This window comes from Oryzias latipes, chromosome 10 (assembly GCF_053564925.1).
Source record: "Oryzias latipes strain Hd-rR chromosome 10, Olatipes_Hd-rR_3.1".
Taxonomy (NCBI): Eukaryota; Metazoa; Chordata; class Actinopteri; order Beloniformes; family Adrianichthyidae; genus Oryzias; species Oryzias latipes.
Genome location: NC_136246.1, coordinates 17,423,133 through 17,437,635, shown reverse-complemented (window position 1 = coordinate 17,437,635; position 14,503 = coordinate 17,423,133). Strand labels below are relative to the sequence as shown.

General features: G+C 38.1%; 1 protein-coding gene and 2 long non-coding RNA genes across 3 annotated transcripts; 2 read left to right on the top strand and 1 right to left on the bottom strand.

The window, feature by feature from the left end:
• Positions 1–3,316: 3,316 nt before the first annotated feature.
• Positions 3,317–4,349, bottom strand: LOC144994870 (uncharacterized). Its single transcript, XR_013658541.1, has 2 exons — positions 4,193–4,349; positions 3,317–3,512 (listed from the first exon to the last, which is right to left on the bottom strand). It is a non-coding gene; the product is annotated as an uncharacterized LOC144994870 (long non-coding RNA).
• On the top strand, positions 3,824–5,232 carry LOC144994869 (uncharacterized). The gene is made up of 3 exons (XR_013658540.1): positions 3,824–3,967; positions 4,348–4,409; positions 5,037–5,232. It is a non-coding gene; the product is annotated as an uncharacterized LOC144994869 (long non-coding RNA).
• A 3,983-nt stretch (positions 5,233–9,215) lies between these two features.
• rtn4rl2b (reticulon 4 receptor-like 2b) lies at positions 9,216–13,406 on the top strand. The gene is made up of 4 exons (XM_004073270.5): positions 9,216–9,423; positions 10,548–10,774; positions 10,868–11,101; positions 11,462–13,406. Exons 1-4 carry the CDS (start codon positions 9,375–9,377, stop codon positions 12,332–12,334), a joined length of 1,383 nt encoding a protein of 460 aa, XP_004073318.1. The 5' UTR covers positions 9,216–9,374; the 3' UTR covers positions 12,335–13,406.
• The last annotated feature ends 1,097 nt before the right edge of the window (positions 13,407–14,503 follow it).

Below are 14,503 nucleotides of genomic sequence, written 5' to 3'. Positions count from 1 at the left end.
ACACTACAGCTAAGAGGAAACAAATCATCTGTAAGGCTGAATAAACTAGTCTAAGCAGCTTGAGCTCAATCAAGGAGCTTATTGATGCTAAGCACTGAGCAGAAACGCCAAAACAGATCAAACTGCACAGTATTAACCATTTAGCTATGCTGAGAAGAATATATTTGAGTTTCTATCAGTTTTAAGCCTTGATCTGCTACAAAACAAAGAACAATATGTTAATATTTTTAATTTTAGAGTTCTTGTTTGATTGCCATTAGAAAATAACAAAATGTAGCTTTTAGATGGCAGTTTGGATGACACCATAGTTTTTTCAGTTTGCGGTTCTGTTTGTTGTTCTGATGCTGGAACTGGTTTCTGCTGTTGGCAATCTTCTCCTGATGCTTGCAGCTTCATGTGTTGTAAACGTTCATATATTAACAGCTTTTGCTGCAAAAGTGTTTTAATACTGAAGATTTCGTTGAATTTTTGATCGTCAACAATTTGTTCTGTCATCTGAGCTTAAAACAGGAGATCATTTCAATTAACCGCGCTACTGCTTGGTACAGGTGGGGTACATCCCGAACAGATTGCAAGTTTGTTGCAGGCCTCACACTTACAGGGGCGATTTAGAGACACCAACTATTCTTTGAGGCATGTTTTTAGACTGTAGGAGGAAAGGGGGGACTACAAAAACATGATGGATGAGGAGAACATGCTAAATCCACGGCAAGGTCCTAGCTGGGATTTGACCCATTGTATGGCGAGGAGGCTAACCACTGCACCACTGTGCCTGCCCTGCAACACATTCAGACATAACTGTGAGAGATTCATGTGGAAATGTTATATTTGTGATTACATTTTGAAAGTTTCCGCACATTTTTAAACTTGAATAAAAAAGTACTTTCCTTCACGGTCACTCACCATTTAGAGCTTGAGGTGACGTTACAACTGAGTTCAAATCATCAGTTGATGTGACAAACAAAGACCTGTAACCTTCACTTGAGAGAAATGTGTATTTGTGTTTGGTGCCCAGTATGACAGCAGTGGAGGATTACGTTCAACAAGCTCGGAATCACCTCCCTCTTCCATCCAGGAATCTAATTCTGGAAAAAAACCTCTTAATTCAAACCATATGTGACAAACCGATGACTCCCTGACAAACTAAAGACCCAAACATTTTTGTGTGTATTTTTAAACCAAAAAGCAACTATTTCTAAAGTAGGACTGGGCACATGTTTGGACTCATGGGCCACAAAGGGTTCTGAAATTTGTCTGAAGGGCTGGACCAGTAGCAGATGAATGGAGTGTTTCGGTAATCCACCTTATTAGAGAAAGAAATTACATGGAATCGGATTTGATTTGTTTATTTCAAGCATTAATTGTAGTCTATACAACAACAACAGAAATAACACAGATTTATCAAACTCATTACAGAAAGGATGAAATGCATGGATACATAAATAACAGACAAACAAAAAGTAAAACACAGTTAAGTCACATTTCCTTAATTAAATATAGTGATAATTAACTAAAGTCAAGTAGAGCTTGATTTCTTGCTTGAAAAGGAGTAGGAAGAAGTGAGTTTATATAATCCCACCACTACTGTGTTAATTCATTTGATAGTTTTACATAGTTTTCATAATCCAGTTCTGATCAGATCAAGTGCAGATTTTTTCAAGTAATAAATCAAGTGTTTATTAATGATTGATTGTCTTCATGTAACAGATATGTACTACTCATTGATTATAATCAGAATATAATTTCATATTAATCAAGATATCATCGCTACACATTCCAGATCAAGTTATCAAATAACAAAATGCTTAGCAAAGTGCCTATTATCCTCAGAAAGAATTTGTACATCTTTAAACATTAACAATTCACACTTTTGGTAAACAATATGTAATAATCATCGATCATTATTAAAACACATGATCACATTAAACCAGTAATTATTGCAGCAAATTGTAAATCAAGTAAAGAAAATCAAAAGCTTAGTAGATTGAAATTAAGACATTTCAGTCATCATTATTGCACATTACAATGTAATACTCATTGATTGTAGTTAAATAGCTTTGATTATTTCACCACAATCAAGTTTACACATGTTTTTAGAATTATTCAAACACCTGATCCTTTACCCCTCTAATCTTCTTATTGTGAAATCAGAGTTTCTTTATACAATTTCTTGAATATTTGGATATTTGAACATTGTTTGAAGTCATTACTTACCCCGTTCCAAAGTTTAGTGCCACACACCAACACACACAAATCTTTCTTTGTGGTTCTTATCAATTTGATCTTGAAGTTCCTACATCCCCTCAGTTTGTAGCCTCCTTCATTTTCTAAGAACTGTTTTTGGATATTGAATGGTAACGATTTCCCACTGGCTCTGTATAGACGTTTTTGGATAAAAAACATGCTTTAATTTCTTCAAACTTTCAATATATCGTTTTAAAAATGGTTGCAAAAAAAAATGTTTTTTTTAGTTGCATTTCCAGCTTTAAAGTTAAGTAAAATAATTGGTAACGCTTTCTTTTACAGTACAGTACTTACAGTGTACTTAAGTGGTATTTACATGGTACTTATTGTGTAACTACTCGGTACTTTCAGGGTACTTACATGGTACTTTTTATGGAATTTACTGGGTACTTACAGTGTGTTTACATGGTACTTTCTATGGTACTTTACTGGGTACTTTTTGTGTCTACTCTGTACTTACATGGTACTTACTGTGTATTTATATGGTACTATTTGGTTCATACCTATGTGGTACATACTGGGTATTTATAATATTCTTACTGGGTATTTACATGTTGTGCAAAGGTGTCTTTTATGGTACTTACCACATGTAAGAACAAGGTAAGTACAAATAAAGTACCTTGACCTTTAGGTCTGCACTCGCTGCATGTTTCATGGTATTTACCATGAATTTACCACAGAAACTACCCCTTAAGTACACTGAAACTGTAACTGTAAAAGAAAGTCAGCCCTATTTCCACTCAACTACATGGTACTTTCATTACTAAATACCGGGTATGTTCACTTGAATATTACTTGGTACTTACCCCTTAAGTACAATGAAACTGTACTGTAAAAGAAAGTCAGCCCTATTTCCATTCTATTACATGGTACTTTCAGTAGTAAAGGCTGGGTATGTACACGTATTACCTTCCTGTGAAGTGTACATACATACACACTTGGTATTCTGACCTTACCAAATGAGACAATGCTAACTTGTTGGTAAGGGTAAAGTAACTACATTGTAAAAACATGTTCTGCCCTGATTACTTCTTGTAACATGAGGCAAGTTTAAAGAGAAACAAGACAGCAGTGAAAACAACAATCTTTAATATGATACATGTCTGCAGCATACAAAGTGTCATCACAATGAAACATGTTTTAAGTACAAAACAGTACAAAGGAGCATTCCAAAAAACACATTATTGGCCTGAGGGTCGTGCTTTTTGTCCATCCAAATTCTTTCAGCAGAGTTTGGTAACAGTGCAGGACTTCTTCAGGGTTTGTAACTGCAAGAAAATTCACAATAAAAGCTCAAATGAAAATAAAAAGCATAACGACTTTGATGAAATACAAAATACATTTTACCTATTTAATCATTTCTGTAATGAGTTTGTTAAATCTCTGTGTAGTCTTTATCGCTTTGGCTGTAATACCTGAAATCAATCAATTATCCTCATTTATAAACATGATAATAAATTATTCAAAACTTAACTTTTTTTAAATATTGTTCTAAAAATGAACTTTATATATGTCAGGAAAATATGTAAAACAACAAGGCTAAATATTTACTTTTAATACTAAAAACACCCAGAGTGTGTGTTTTTGTTAAGTAGGTCGGGGCGAGTAAAATTGCAAATTCCCAGCGCACTTGAATGCAGCACAACTCCCCCAAAGTGAACGTGCATTAATCCGGAGAGCCTCGAGGCGCGCGCAACAGTTTGAATCTCTCTTCATTTGGCAGGTAAGCCAGTGTTTTTATTTTTTTAAATATTGGATAAATTACATGTAAATATTTAAACTGATCAAACTTTATAAAGAAGCTAACCTCGTGATTTCAAGCCGCTATCTCTGTGTTTAAAACGTGACGTAAGAGCATGTCTACGTTACTGCAATAATTTCAGTTATTTCAAAATGTTTTAATTTTCAAAGTTTGTAATGAAAATCTACAAACATTGTTGTTACTTACCAGGAGAGAGGCACCTGTAAAACAAGCATGTAGCCTAAATGATAAAGTCTGTTGTTCTGTGCTCGTTTGACTGAGCGCTCGTCTTTCTGGGAAAATCAAAGAAAGGCGTTTATTTAAAATAATGATGACGTACTTCCGTTTTTTTACCGCTTTAGATCAGCTATGGTGAAGAAGACATCCCAGACGAATCCGTGAAGCCACAGGAGAGTAAGCTAAAGTAAGTTAAATCCACCAAGTGGACATATTATTTACATTAATGAAGAGTTTAACTGCATTTTCTTTTCTTTCGCCGTTTTTATTTTATTTTTATTTATTTATTTATTTTCAAATATGATAGAGACAACAATACCACCCAAAAGTGAATGTAACTGTTTGAAAATTAAAACATATTTTTTTGAATAACTGCGTTGGATTTGAAATTGCTTATTTATTTCTTTTTCCTTTTCTTTTACACTGCCATGTTTTTCATGCTAATGCAAATTGTAGGTGCGAATAATATTTATAAAGAAGAAATACATACAGCAATTGGCAATTAAAACATTACTTTTGTCATTCTTTGTCTAAACAAATTATATTTTTTATGGCAATTTTGATTTTTTTGTCTTTGATTTCTTTTTTGTTCTTGTTTATATAACTAAAATTTAAAGTTGTGAATAATCTATCATGTTTATAAATGAGGATAATTGATTGATTTCAAGTGTTACAGCCAAAGCGATAAAGACTACACAGAGATTTAACAAACTCATTACAGAAATGATTAAATAGGTAAAATTTATTTTGTATTTCATCAAAGTCGTTATGCTTTTTATTTTCATTTGAGCTTTTATTGTGAATTTTCTTGCAGTTACAAACCCTGAAGAAGTCCTGCACTGTTACCAAACTCTGCTGAAAGAATTTGGATGGACAAAAAGCACGACCCTCAGGCCAATAATGTGTTTTTTGGAATGCTCCTTTGCACTGTTTTGTACTTAAAACATGTTTCATTGTGATGACACTTTGTATGCTGCAGACATGTATCATATTAAAGATTGTGGTTTTCACTGCTGTCTTGTTTCTCTTTAAACTTGCCTCATGTTACAAGAAGTAATCAGGGCAGAACATGTTTTTACAATGTAGTTACTTTACCCTTACCAACAAGTTAGCATTGTCTCATTTGGTAAGGTCAGAATACCAAGTGTTTATGTATGTACACTGCACAGGAAGGTAATACGTGTACATACCCAGCATTTACTACTGAAAGTACCATGTAATAGAATGGAAATAGGGCTGACTTTCTTTTACAGTACAGTTTCATTGTACTTAAGGGGTAAGTACTAAGTAATATTCAAGTGAACATACCCAGTATTTAGTAATGAAAGTACCATGTAGTTGAGTGGAAATAGGGCTGACTTTCTTTTACAGTACAGTTTCAGTGTACTTAAGGGGTAGTTTCTGTGGTAAATTCATGGTAAATACCATGAAACATGCAGCGAGTGCAGACCTAAAGGTCAAGGTACTTTATTTGTACTTACCTTGTTCTTACATGTGGTAAGTACCATAAAAGACACCTTTGCACAACATGTAAATACCCAGTAAGAATATTATAAATACCCAGTATGTACCACATAGGTATGAACCAAATAGTACCATATAAATACACAGTAAGTACCATGTAAGTACAGAGTAGACACAAAAAGTACCCAGTAAAGTACCATAGAAAGTACCATGTAAACACACTGTAAGTACCCAGTAAATTCCATAAAAAGTACCATGTAAGTACCCAGTAGTTACACAATAAGTACCATGTAAATACCACTTAAATACACTGTAAGTACAGTACTGTAAAAGAAAGCGTTACCAAATAATTTTTCTTCACTTCAAGCTGTTTAAAAAGTGGAAAATGCATTTAACCTAATTATGACTGTGACTTTTTCAGCATTTCATCTCACAGCTTTAGATCTTCATGGAATTGCTATTTTCACGCAACTGTTTGAATTTATTTCAGCCGTGTAATTAACTCATTTAAATACATAAATACAACATTGAATTAATTTGTTCTACTTAAAACACTGACCACAAAAAAATAAAAAATAAAAAAATCAAAGCATCCTGCTGAATGAAGACTTCTGAAAAATAAATTCCCTGCAGACATATTTGAAGAAAAACAGTCTCATTGTTTTTTGTTTGCGGTACTTTGGTATAAATCCTAGGTGTATAATTTACAGATAAAGAATATGGAAGAGATCGTAGGGCTTTCCAAGATAAACAAGCAAAAACTAGTTTTGGACCTTAAGAGACTTGAAAGGGAGTTTTCATAATTAGGTTGCAAACATGAACTTGCACACATTGAAGCTTCTTCTCTGATACTAAATATCAGATGATTCATTTTTTTTGTTGACAAAGTCTTCTCAGACCTTTACTGTCCCAAAGGACACCCACATTTTGTGTGATTCATACATTTCTACTAACTTCACGCTGCATTTAATAGCCTGGATTTTAAAAGACCTTTTGTACTTTCGTTGTGTTTTTTTTTTCTTTTTTGCTTATTATTGCACATAAGTTAATGCACAGTTGCATCAATGTTCAGAAAGTTTCTGTCTTATTGAGCAAAGAAAGTGGGGGCTAGTTTCTAGAATTTTCTGCCTCCGTCCCCCATGTGGTGATACAGACCCTCCAGTCCACATGGAGGGTCTTCAGCACTTTCCATAAATGCAATGGGTGTGTGGTGGTGCTCACACTGGTGGGGGTGGGATGTATAGAGAGCAAAACATGTTAATTTTGGATGGGGACAGATCCTTTGAACATGCTGTGTTTACACCAGATCAAATGTCAAACTCCCCATGATTCATTTCTGTCGCAGCAGGCAAGTGAGAGGATGAAAGGGAGGGAATCCGGGAGTGAATATGTGCATGTGTTTATCTGCAAATGCATACACGCTCCTGCACTTTGTTTTCTCATTGCACAAGCACCAACAACTGCAAACCTGTGAGAGACCACGTACATGTGTGAGCTTGTGTTAAGGAGTAACAAGGACAAATAGGAGCACAAGGGAAGCTTAAAAAAAGTAGAAAGAACCTCTTGAAGCTTTTGGATCTACTGTTTCCAGCATCTTTTAAAATGGAGTGTGCTCTGTGAGACAGAGTGTGCCTTCTTTACTTCTCTATGACTACTTTTCACATGTTATATATACACACGAGAGCATGCAATATCCTCCGATCCACCACCCTCTGATGGAGGCTGCGTGGAAGATAATCTAAGTGCCTCCCTCATTCGCCAGTTTGCTGCCAATAAACGGGGTGGTTCCACTTACTTGTGGAGTTGGATTGACCTTCCATGGAGCAGGTTGTGATGAGAGTGTGTTCACTTGGGAACAGATGATGTGCATCATGGCGGACCTGGTCATGACCTGTGTCATGCAGAGAGGACTCATTAATGAGTAAAGCTAAACCCGCCTGGGCTTGGACGTTTTGTTCAGAGACCTTCACCCACATCCCACCCACGGGCTGCACTGATGCTTCTCCACCAAAGTTGACTGCATTTGCAGTCACATGTCAAAAAGCCACTGGGGTTGAGGGTAAATCCACACAGATGCGTGCTAAAATGCGTTCTCAAGCAAAGTACTGTCACATAGTCAAAATGACATCAGTAAAGGGGTACAAAGGTGTGAAGTAAAACGTCTGAAAAACTACTAGTACAATGTTACTACTTTTTGTAAGAATTAGAAGATAAGGCTAGTTTTCAATCTCTGTATTTCTTTAAATATTCAATCTGTAAACTAAAGATGTAAAAAAAGGTTTACCTGATACCCGTTGTGTCCTCAAACTTGCTTCCCTTTGGATTTCTTTGTGGGGAAAAATGAGCATATCAACCAAAACATTTGTGTTGTTTTAAATTTAATTTAAGATGCTTTTTATATCTATTTGAAGTGTGTCTATTTCTGACAAAAATGCACAAAAAGATATTTTGCATTTAATAAATAACTAGGGGATGAAGCTTGAGTGGTGATTGGCCTTGAAAATGTCACAGATTGGGAATAAAATTGACTTGATTTTAGTGTTTTTTTATACTTACACTAAAGCAATATATGATCTGGCTTTTACTGACTGTTGTAACTTCTACTTTTGTCGAAAAAATGCAATAAAAGTACATTTACATGCAATTACCACCCCAGAATGCAGATAAGCAGATAATTCACTAAAGCAAAAACACAAAAAAAGGACCGGTTTTTGGGAGATTTTGGACTCCTGTTATTCCATCAAATTTATTTGTGGTTGCTATGATAAACGAAGCAATAAAGAGAATGAATGCTGTTTATCTAACTTGTTGTCCGGCATGTACTGTACCACAACAATTTGTCAGTGTCCTGTCATCTCTCCCCCCTCACACAAATGTAACCGGTCCATATGTTGCCTTAGATCATTTTGCTCCACCGCTGGGCTTCCCTTTCATGTTCATCTGTTCCTATGACATGTAGGCGGCTCTCGGCTTTTTTCCAAAGTGGCCCACACTGAACAAAGAAGTTCAGTTAATATTGCCAAATGAGTTTTCCCACCTCTTCTGCTGAGTCTACAATGAGCGGATGAAACCACAAAGGAGCCAAATCATTGTCATAGTAAATTAACTCCTGATTTTCTCCAGGACCTGAGTAGTTTGATGTTGCCAGTAGCCCACATCCCACCTCCAGCCTTCTAGGTCTGTTTTTCCTCCCACACGACCTTGGTTTTACATGAACAACTGGGCTGACTTGCTGTAGTAAGAAAATGTAGCGTTTATTCTTGAAAGAATAGCAGCAACGATGCCTCTTTTCACATATTCTGAGATTAATCCAAGGAAGCCTTAACCTTTAGAAGGGTCAACAGGCTTGTGGTGACCAGCGCACTAAATTGCATGGCAAACAAATAGAATCTCTTTTGGAAAGCGGAGCCATGTGACCATTATGATAGCCCTCCCTTTCTACTGCCTTTCTTGTCGTTTCCTCCGGAGGCAGCCACCCCTCCTCCTCGGATGACGCGGAGAGGATCCTGCGCTGCCCACAGAGGTGGGCGATGAGCCGACCGCGGGTATAAACAGCTTCCAGGGACTCTTGCATGTCACTGCGTGGAGCCGCAGGGACTCGGACACCAGAGCTGAACCTCAGCAGAGATAGCAGCAAGCAGGCACATCCACGCTGCGCAGGCTAACTCGCTTTCGGCTTTGGTTCGAGATGGAGATTCGTTGCTCCGTGAGGGCTTCCAGCGCCCGCAACTTTAAAAGTAAGTTACTCAGCATCTTGAATATTTTCTTGAAGAGATGTTGTTGAATCTTGACAGCTTTTAACTCACGATTCTGTTCAAGTTACGCCTAAAAAGCTGAGTTAAAACAGCCCAACTCATGTGGTTTTATTTGGTGCGTAAAACACGCAGAAACTACGTTTACGCACACCTTTTAAAGTTGCAAATGCTTTTTTATTTAATGCAAAACTTTACTTTCTGAGTCTTTGACCTAGGTACGTCTTCAAACACGAAATATCACGTTTTGTGATCAAAATAACCAAAGCTTTTGCCACCACGGTTAGATTTTTGCTTATCCAGTCTGTCCAAATAGCTTTCACGCACCGAGAGTTGCCATCGGTTGACCTGTGCGCGCACAACCTTAAAACTTTAATCCTGATCTTGCTTAGTCATCTGACGAAATAAACTCTAGAAAACTATCTTGTTTGTCTCGTAACTTGAAGCTCTGGTACTCTGTGTAGCGTTCAGCAGCACGCACAGTGCAACCTTTCAAGGGGTCAAGGGGTTAGATGCTGGAAAATCTTACGCACAGAAAATGAATGGGAACTTCATGACTTTTTAATGCTTGTACAATTCCAGAGTTGACCACTTCTGTACATAGCCACCTGAGCTGTACCAAGAAGCTTCCAAATTATTAATGATATTTGAAACGTATCTGGATCTTCTTACCTTATGTGCCCCCTGCTGTGGCATGTCCGTGGAAACATCCTTTGTATGTAAATATGCAGAACTCATATCTATTGTTTTACAACTTTTTAGTTAAAAATATGTGTTTTGAAACAGATTTGTAACCTCAAAATCTAGGATTACATCACATGAAGAGATTATGTGGTTATGAATAAGTTGGTGATTTATTTTTCTTCCTGTTATGTAGCCTGATGAATTATATATGAAGCTCAAAGTTCCCTTTAACAAGTCGCAGGTGCAAGCACAGCCAAAAAGGAATCACAACAGGTTTGACAGAACAAAAAGCTGATGGAAAAAGCCTTTCTGTCTTTGTCTGCCACTCAAGCGCTGCTGCATCCCTCCTTCGTACAGTTTAAATAAACAATTTTTTGTCTTCGTCCCAGCATTAATTATCGACATTTGTTTCTCTTTTTCTCCAGGTGGACTGATACTGTGGTTGGTTCTGTGGCTGGTGGTGGTGAAGCCAGGCGGGGTTTCTGCATGCCCCAGATTATGTGTTTGTTACCCCACGCCCATGACGGTCAGCTGTCAGTCCCAGAACCTCACCATAGTGCCAGCTGGTGTGCCCTACGACTCACAACGGGTTTTCCTGCAAAACAACCGCATCACAGAGCTTCGCGCAGACTCTTTCGGCTTTGAGACACAAGTAAGTGTTGCTGTTTTTTCCCCAATACTATTTGTCCCATCCCATTTAAAAAAAAAAATGTCCTCATTCATGTCTCACTAAATTCTTCTGCAGGTGCTTTGGCTGTATGGAAACAACATCACATGGATTGAGGCTGGAGCTTTCAGTAACCTCCGAATACTTGAGGAGCTAGATCTGGGTGACAATCCTTCTCTGCGGCACCTGGAAGGTGGAGCATTTAGGGGCTTGGAGAAGCTGCAGAGCCTGCACATGCACCGCTGCAAGCTGGCAACTCTCCCCCATGACATCTTCCACAAACTGTATAGCCTGCAGTTTCTGTACCTGCAGGTAAAGAGAACATGAACACATATAAAAATGTAAACGTTTGCTTTACAGTTACTTCATTGACGAATTTGATACAATGAAAGTATCTGATTCACTTGATCTGGAGTTTACCGTACTGCAAATGTTTAAAGATTGCTTTAGCCTCAGTGACTTTTTTCTTTCTGAAAACCTGTTGCAAAAAGGTAATACTACATCATGTTTAATTTGTAGTCATGGAACCTGTATTTATCCAAACTGAGCTTAAGATGAAATTATGAAAATTTGATTTGTATTGTAAAACCAAATAACTGATTTTTTTTTTAATTGATTTTACAAAACAAACAAATCTTCAGCATTTTCATGAATTTTTTTGTGTTTTCACAGGAAAACCAACTCCACTTCCTGCAGGATGATCTGTTCTCTGATCTGGTCAACCTGACCCATCTCTTCCTCCATGGAAATCGTATCCGTGCTCTGTCTGAAAATGTCTTCAGAGGCCTGGTCAACCTGGACCGCCTCCTGCTCCATGACAACCGCATCCGGCAGGTCAATCGGCGGGCCTTCCGTGATTTGGGCCGCCTAACTATCCTTTACTTGTTCAATAACTCCATAGCTGAGCTGCCAGGCCAGACCATGAAAGACGTTCAGGGTATTCAGTTCCTCCGCCTTAACGGCAACCCCTGGTCCTGCGGTTGTGAGGCCCGTGCCCTGTGGGAGTGGTTTCGCAAGGCTCGCATCTCCTCTTCAGAGCTTGTGTGCATCTCACCAACTCAGCGCCGGGGCCAGGACCTTAGATTCCTTCGCGAAATGGACTTTGCCAACTGCCCTCTGCCTGATCCAGGCTCTCTGGCTGGAAGCACCACAACCACATTCAGCACCAAGACCCGCTGGTGGTTCTCCAAGAACAAGCCGGCATCTGCATCTAAGTCCTCCTATCAAAAGAGCACAGAAGGAGTAAAGTCCTTCCCCTTCCCCCCGATCAAGCCTCAGTACCCCCCTAAAATCCCCTCTGAGGTCATTCCCTCAAAGTATGAGCTATCAGAGGATGAGGCAGCGCTCCCCAAACTGGAACCAGAAGAATACTGGGCCAACTATGGGAATGAAGACTCCTCCATCCGCTGCTTTGAGCTGGAGTGTGCTCCAAGTTATGACAGTGCAGCTTTTCCTTCATCATCCTCCTCAACCATCACCCCATCCCTGCTCTACCTGCTCTCCCTTTCTGTAGCCACATTTTTCCTCCATTTCCTCTTCAGCTGAACTGCTTTCTTTTCCAAAGTCCCTTTTGACTCTGATCTCTTCTGCTGATTTTTGGTTTTTTTCTTCCAACTAAAAACTGTATGCTAGTTCTATTCTCCTGGACATTCAGGAGGAGCAACACGGATGCAGAAGACAGGCAAGGAGACAAAGAGATGCAAGGGTTAGATGATTCGAATTAGAGAAGAGCAAAGTATCAATGCTGATAGTTGCTCTGTAGTTCGTGGCATGATAAAGGTAAAGTAAAGTAAACAATGCAGACATTGTGGCGCATCATCACAGCTGCACAGGAGTCAGCGCTCGCCATCTCATCTCAACTTGGATTATCAGATGAAATGAAACTGGTTAGACTAAAATAATGTACATAAGGGAAATGAAGACATGCAAATCTCACGTGGATATTGGCCTTACTGTAAATACCACATATGTACATACATCCACTGTACATTGTATATTAAACTAGCTGGATTTGTACTTTTATTAAACGGCTGCTTTTAGTGATAAAAAATGATATGGATATGATTAGAGCGCAAAAAGAAGGCAAATTCAATGTGGGACTGGGTTTCATTTTATATCTTTGTTTGTCTCAGTTAATCTAAGAACTCACCTGGACACAACACTTAAGGGAGTTCCTCAGATTCCTCAGATTGTGTGTTTTTATTTTTTATTGGTATATATGTTTGAAGCTTTTAGACAAATGACCAGAAGAAGTTTTGATCACTCTCTAAAGTTGAACAAAAGTCTAAAAGGCGATCAACCCAAAGGGTCTTGGAGCAGGTTATAAAAGAAACCACCTGAGTCCAGCACCACTCTCTGTGTTGTGTAACCCTTTAGGTCACCGCTTTTTTCTCATCCTAACTAATAATGAAGGTCAAACTAGGTCATTATTTGTGGATGACATGTGTTCCCTGTCAGTGTCACTTGTTAAATATCTGTCCAACCTGAATCTTGACTGTCAGTTTCTGATTTGAACATGGAAGATACTTGATGTTGAGTGGTTCTGTGTTTTTCCACGAAAAATAACTGCTATTAAAGTGTTTTACTTTGTTATAAAATAAAGACAAACAGAAATGAAGGCATTTCTTGTCGTGTCATCACTGTGTACTGTTCCCTATAAGGATGAAAATACAAAACCATAAACAGCTCAAATGTGGCAAAACTTTAAAAACTGACAATTAAGTACTAGTTTAAATAGGAGAGTAAACGTTTTTCACATTTTTTTCTTTTGGTCTTTTATAAACAATTTTGCTGACAGAACAAGCAAAAAAATATCTTATAAAGCTTCATTTGGGAAAGATCAAACAACAAAAGCAATGTCATGTGTTTTTAATGTAAAAAAATAAAAGAACCTAAAAAGGAGTTCCAGTTTATGGTAGCTCTTTCACAAAGATATCCATAGATCAGGGATTTTTCTTTTCACACCTTCATGATAAAATGTTTGGAAATCCTTGGATCGCAATTTTAACACCAAGCAGATTGGTGACTGTTCCGCATCTGTGCACGCAATTGTGAACTGTGTCAGGAGGCTCACGTGCGCTCTAAGAGGAGGAAATTGAACAAATATGGACAGTAATTGCCCACCCCAGTCTTTTTTCTCACCATGTGCAGTTACACAGCTATATCAGGGCGCACAGCATTATGAATACAGATGAATAATTTCTCACTCTTGGTATGTGTGTGTGTACGTGTGTGTGTGTGTCTGTGTGTGTTTAAGGGTTCAGTGGGTGGGCTGAGATGTGATTCAGGGAGGGAACACACCAGGATGAAAATGTGTTGATGTGTCCCGGAATCAGCACACCCCCTCAACAGACCAGCTCTCACCATTGCAATCATTATGGTGATGATCACAGTCCTGCATGTGTGTGCAAGTTCATGTGCACACACGTGTGCAAAAAAGACAGAGCCACCAACATCCAGATTAAATATACGGTGTTCCCAAAATGGAGACCTAACTGATTCCATTCATCCTTCCTGCATCACGGAAAGAGTAGCCCTGGTAAGAATTAAAGGTGACAACATTTGTATCGCTGAAATTTCCTTATTTTTTAAGAACTTGCTTGAAAATTGCTCACGTTTTTATTTATATCTACTGCAATGAACAGTTTCAACTGAGACATATGCAAAGAAAAGTCAAAACGCTGAAACTCTCTCTATCCCAACTAATCCTTGAGA

Bases quoted from the DNA above. Each gene is read 5' to 3' on its own strand.
- rtn4rl2b (XM_004073270.5), top strand. From the start codon at position 9,375: ATGGAGATTCGTTGCTCCGTGAGGGCTTCCAGCGCCCGCAACTTTAAA. The intron at 10,775-10,867 runs GTAAGTGTTGCT...ATTCTTCTGCAG, and splicing joins CTTTCGGCTTTGAGACACAA to GTGCTTTGGCTGTATGGAAA. The intron at 11,102-11,461 runs GTAAAGAGAACA...GTGTTTTCACAG, and splicing joins TGCAGTTTCTGTACCTGCAG to GAAAACCAACTCCACTTCCT.